This window comes from Paroedura picta, chromosome 3, assembly GCF_049243985.1.
Source record: "Paroedura picta isolate Pp20150507F chromosome 3, Ppicta_v3.0, whole genome shotgun sequence".
In the NCBI taxonomy this organism is placed as follows: domain Eukaryota; kingdom Metazoa; phylum Chordata; class Lepidosauria; order Squamata; family Gekkonidae; genus Paroedura; species Paroedura picta.
The window spans coordinates 138,465,906-138,471,905 of record NC_135371.1 but is presented as its reverse complement, the minus strand read 5'-3'; the positions used below and the strand labels follow the sequence as shown (position 1 = coordinate 138,471,905).

General features: G+C 46.4%; 1 protein-coding gene across 5 annotated transcripts in view; it reads left to right on the top strand.

Moving 5' to 3' along the window:
- The first annotated feature begins 626 nt into the window (after positions 1-626).
- The window catches only part of AATK (apoptosis associated tyrosine kinase), an 83,148-nt gene continuing 77,774 nt past the window's right edge, over positions 627-6,000 (top strand). For 3 of the 5 annotated variants that reach the window (XR_013229475.1, XR_013229476.1, XM_077328226.1), the window contains exon 1: positions 795-1,828. Coding sequence is in view for 2 of the 5 variants with exons in the window: in XM_077328226.1 (XP_077184341.1) it covers positions 1,741-1,828 (88 nt within the window). In the remaining 3 variants the exon portion in view is untranslated. Of the gene's footprint in view, positions 645-794; positions 1,829-6,000 lie in introns of those variants that run through there. The other 2 variants (XM_077328225.1, XM_077328227.1) reach the window with 2 other exon arrangements.

The window sequence follows — 6,000 nt, the reverse complement described above, 5'->3', positions numbered from 1 at the left end:
CATTTTGCTCAAATGCATAAGGTAGTGTAGCTCCTGAGCTCCTGCACTAGCTATGATATGCACAAATGTGCAATTATCACACATGCCTGTCTGCAAACTCCTCTCACTCAAGGAATACTAGCTGGAGAAAGTACTACTGAGGGCATTATGGATTAAGGGCATTTACCTTGGACATACTCTTAATGACTTAGTCACCTTTACATGCATGGCAGCTGTGGCTCCTCCATATACATATGGTGTGTTAAACGCGCTAAATTTCCCCGGCTTCTTTCACACAGTGCATCAGAACAATAAAGTGGCGGCCACAGCTATGTCGGGGTATGCACCACCGGTTCATGTGAACAAGGGGGAATATAGATGTTGTGCACACCTGTGTTTGTCTGGGAGACAGAGAATTGGTCTATGCGAAAAGACACACGTATGGAGAATACAGGTGTGAGACTGCACTCCTGAGAGAAGCTGTTCACTGCAACCCACCGTTCACTTCAGCATTCAGACTTGGCCAAAGCAAAGCCCTGACATTTCTAGCCAGTGTGTGAACTTGCCTGAAAGCTAGACAAGGATGTGTGAGTGTGAGAGAGTGAGGAGGTGTTCATTGTGCAGGCAGGGGAGAACACTGCGGGAACCCCATTCGCCTGACACGAGTGAGTTAGACCCCGGCGTGGATCCCCTCCCGCGTGGATGGCGCCCCCGCAACCTTTCCAGGGTGGAGGGCGGTTGGCGTGTGCGCGCGTGAGCTCCCCCGGGTCACCCTCGGCTGCACGTGCAGCGACGCCCCTTCTTCATCCTGGCGCGCGTCAGTCCGAGCCACCTCAGCGAGCACTGCCCGGGTCCTCCCCCCCCCTTCTCCCCCCTCCCCCGCCGCCCGTTCGCTCCTTGCCGCTTGCTGCAGCGTTGGGGGGAGGGCAGAGCTGGAGCAAGATGGCGTTGCAGTTTCTCCCAGGGTCAGCACTGGAACAGCTCCTTCTTTTGCGCTCCCTCTAGGACCGGCAGAGGCTCTTGAACCGTGCCGCAGCTCTGCAGCTTCCTCTCCTGCCCTGGTATTCTTGCTGCCGAGAACGCCCCCCTCCCCAGCGGCATTTGTTTTGGTGCAAAGCTTTCCCTCCCCGTGTGGCTGCCGGGGAGGGGGGGCGGTGAGTGTCTGAACATTATTATTATTGTTATTATTATTATATGATGATGATGATGATGATGACTATGATTTTTCTTTGGCTAAACACTCACGAGACTGCATCTAGGCAGACGCTGCACCGCGTCAGGTGCAGTGTGATTTTGCAGGCAGCTTCTTTTCCATTTTTGTGTTAGAGTGCTGTGTTTTTTAATTTTGCATTTGGAGCCCCGTGTGCCAGGGTATTTGCGGTTTTTGAAAACAACGAGGTGGAGCAGCTCTCTTATGTTACCGCTCTGACAACTCTGACAATTGCAACTTGACCCCCCCCCCCCACAATCTCCCCATGGAGGATCTAATCTGCTAAAAAAATACCTGAAGGAGACGCATTGGAATAATAACATGGAGGAAGAGGAGGAGCTGCAGTACTGAATTCCCCGGCTGCGCTATCAAGAGGAGAGATGGTGGTTTTTAATGTGGCACCAGTACAAGTTGTGGAGTTGTGAGAGCTTTGAAAGCCCCCTTTTACCACCGTCTCACCTGCCCAGTGCCTGCCATCTCTGCCATTTATTTTTGATTCCTTTTCTCTCTTCCCTTCACCCCCCATCAGCACCCCTCTGTTCTGCTTTGCCATGGGAATGGTGGCAAATCTCTTGGCTATTGTCATGTCGGCTTCTTTTTTCAACCCCAGCTTTGCCTTCAGCTCGCACTTCGACCCCGGTAAGTTGATTTATTTCTGTAGCTTTGGGGCAAAAACAGCCGGCTAATGATTCCTTTCTTTTCCCCAGTGGGGAAAAAATTCCTTTCCCTTCTTCTCTGGCTTTGACTCCCTCCCCTCCTGTTTCCCCCCCCCCCCATTGCAGCTCCAGAAAGAGTTTGATTTTGGAGCATGTTATTCTTTCCCCTTTCAGGCACCTAATCCCCCCCACGCTTTTGCATTGTTTAACCCTATGTTGTACCAGATCCCTTGTGTTGGACTGTTTGGTAGTGCACTAACACAAACAAACCCTTCGTTCTCTCTAAACCACTGGATTTGTGTTCTAAGAAAGAATCCAGAAGAATAGATTCTTCCTGCAAAGTTACACCACCATGTTACAGCTCTTTTGCCTTTCCCTTCTCACCACCCTTTGTGGAAATTTGGGGGTATGTGGAAAGAGTTCCTGGAAATCTTGAAACAGTTCCTCAGAGCCCTGTCTTTGAACCATACTCCCAGGAATCACTGTTTAATAGTGGCCCCTCTCTCTGTGTGTTTGTATGTTAAGGTATGATCCATTGCCTAGAATTTGCCAAAAGAAGCAGTTGCATAAGGTTTGTGATGACCCTTCTGGGCCTTTACTCTGCATCCTGGAAATGTATGCTTTGGATGAAATCCAACCAAGGTAGCGCTGTGGGTAACAGTTTGCCCTGCACTGGGCCTTTTCTGCCCATGGGCTTAGTCTGAATTAACCTCCCTTGGCTAGGGGATGATTGATAAACCTTTTGAACGGGTAATTACTAGTCCTTGATTAGCAGAGGGACAGCATGTTGTCTTTGCTGGGTAGAATCATATCCCAGAAGAACTTGAGAGGTTTCACTGCTTTTATCAGTCAGACATTCTGAAAGGTAGAAATGAATTCTCTTGTTGATAGTCCAGTTTGGTCCTGAAGTGGCTTTTATGGTCATTGCCTTACTGGCTAGTGCTTTATGGCTGAAATCACTTTGAGTTCCTGCGGGGATGTTGTGCATGAAACTGCCGCCTCATCTCTTTCCATGGGGTTGTGCATTCCTTACCTGTATGCTGGTGAAAAAATGAAACATGAATTTGTCCTTAATATCTCCAAATGTCACGCCACTTCTCTGCTGGAATTGTCATGTGAAAACAAACAGTCATGCTCTGCATTATTTTAAAAGAAATCGTGGCATGATTTTCTAGATTCCTCTGCAGTTGCATCTTGTGGACCTGAAGTGATGTGCTGGTCTCAGCTCTGGGCTGAATTTTATCTAGAGACATTTATATGATGAGAAATATGCTGGAGAAATAGGGAAAGAAGAAAGTAAAAAATTGGATCTGCATAGATCCACATGGACACTTTAAAAAACCAAACTCTGATAAATCTGGTATTAAATAACATGTGGAAGCCAGGGCTATGAACGGGACCATTAAAAATGGATCCAACACTTGGGCACTGCAACAGCACAAAAATGTGACTCTGAGGCATGGATCATAATTAATTCATGATTTTCACACTGAAACAAAATAAAACCTTCTTCACACTGTAGACCATGTCTTAAACTATAAGAGCACTACAACAATCATGCATCCACTGTGTTCTGGGGCCACAATGGTGCAAATAAATATTTTAAATACATGGATCCTCATGATTTTTGCCTAGATCACCACAAATTCAAGATGAGATCACATACCGTATCAATATTCTCAGCATATACCACAAAAACACGGATCCATGCCTTCGTGGCAACACCATGGAGGAAAACATGACTCCACCAGTACATAAAATGCCCGTGGCCACAGCTTGCACCACAAAAACCACAGATCCACGATTTTGTAGTGATACCACAGAGCAAAAACATGGTTCTGAAGCATGGATTCTGATGGATCCTTAAGGTTTTTGCATTGAGTCACCCAAACATCCACATCAAATCACCTATCATAACCATGGCCACCCCCTGAACCAAAAAAAATTACAGATCCACATCTTCATGTCAATACCATGGAGGAAAAACATGGTTCCAAAGCATGGATCCTGATGTATCCTCAGGGGGTTTGGGGGTCACCCCAAATTCACCATCAAATCACATACCCTGCCCGTGGCCATAGCTTGCACCACAAAAATCATGTATCTGCACCTTCAGAGTGACACTATGGAACAAACACGTGATTTTGAGGAACAGGTCCTATGGATCAGGGGTTTTCAACAGGTGACCCTACACTCTACAGCTACAGATTTTGCCACAAGAATCATGGATCCACAAAATTCATGGTGCCCAAACTCACTGTCATGTGAATTAGCAAAACCATATTGATCAACACAGATTGACCTACAAACTTATGGATCCATTGCTTTGTGGTGCCTGCAGTGTTCAAAAACATTGTTCCAAAGCACAGATCCTCATGGTTTCTTAGTATGTTTGTACTGGGTCACCAGAGCCTCTTGTGGCGCAGAGTGGTAAGGCAGCTGTCTGAAAGCTTTGCCCATAAGGCTGGGAGTTCAATCCCAGCAGCCGGCTCAAGGTTGACTCAGCCTTCCATCCTTCCGAGGTCGGTAAAATGAGTACCCAGCTTGCTGGGGGGTAAACGGTCATGACTGGGGAAGGCACTGGCAAACCACCCCGTATTGAGTCTGCCATGAAAACGCTAGAGGGCGTCACCCCAAGGGTCAGACATGACTCGGTGCTTGCACAGGGGATACCTTTACCTTTACCTTTTACTGGGTCACCTCAGAATTACCAACAAATCATGTATCATGTCAATAACCACCGATAATAAAAAAAACACACAAATATCTGATGGTTCATGCTGTCACCTCAGCACAAAAATGTGATTCCGAAGCACAGATCCCCATTGATTGGAATATTACTTGTAGTCACCCTCAAATAATTAAACACATATGGCCATGGGAGCATTTTGCACCACAGAAATCTCCAAATCCGCATCCCATGGCTTTTTCATGGTGCTAAAATTTGGTTACAAACAAACTATCCTCATGGATTCTCAGATTTGTGTGTTGGGTCACCCAAAACTCTACATATCATGTCCCTGGCCACAGGTTTTAATGCAAGAATCATGGATCCACTACTTTATGGTGTTGCTATGGTAGAAATCCATGGTTTCAAAGCATAGATCCTAAGGATTTTTGTGTTGGTTCAGCACAGACTCAGTCACTGATCATCTCCATACCAACAAAGAGAAACTCAGAAATCATGAATCTATTGCTTCTTGGCATCATCACATGCAATACTGTGATTTTGAAACATGGGTCATGCAAAACTCTATACAATTGCATGTAATATTCATGGCCCCAGATGATACCCAGAAAATCATCAATCCACCACTCCATGGTGCCACCGCAGTGCAAAAAAACACTAAAACCATGAATCTTCATAGATCCTAAGGATATTTGCATTTGGTCACCCTGCATTTACTGTATAATCACGTATCATTTTCAGTAACTATGGAGAGCACCACAGAAATTATTTATTTGTTTGTTTGTTAGATTTTTATACTGCTTTCCTATGTGGCTCCCATATGCCCTCTAATGAGAATTTAGAGTGAGTGCCATGGCAAAAAATGTGGTTTGGAAGCACAGATCCTAATGAATCCTCTCATTTTTTGCATTTAGTCACCCATATCCACTTCTAGAATCATAGAATCCTAAGAGTACCATAGAAGCTATCTAGTCCAACCTGGACAACCTAAAGCATCCATGATAAGTATCTGTCCAGCTGCTGCTTAAAGGCCACCAGTGAGGGGGAGCTCACTACCTTCTCAAGCAGCCTATTCCACTGCTGAACTACTGTGACATGGCGAGTCTGAGTCTGGTCATCCCCATAGTCTACAAAGCCCATGATAACATGGCCCCCTTTCTGGACCCAGACCTGGGATATTCTGGCTTGCTTTCAGTGGTCTTGTGTGAAGGCCCCAAAGAGGTCTCAATGACAGCTTGGGGGAAATCTGCAAGCAGCATTCATACATGGTGGTGAGCATGTGACCCCTGCATAAAGGGCTTTATCGCACACATCCGGTGAGTGATGCAGCAGATGTCCATGAGAGCAAGATTGGAAGCCAGGATGGATGGAGGAGAAAGCAGCTCATCCACTGCTGCTCCCCCACCTGCCCCAGCAGCCAACCTCTGCCCTGAGGAATCTACCAGCAATCAATCCAAGCTGGCTGC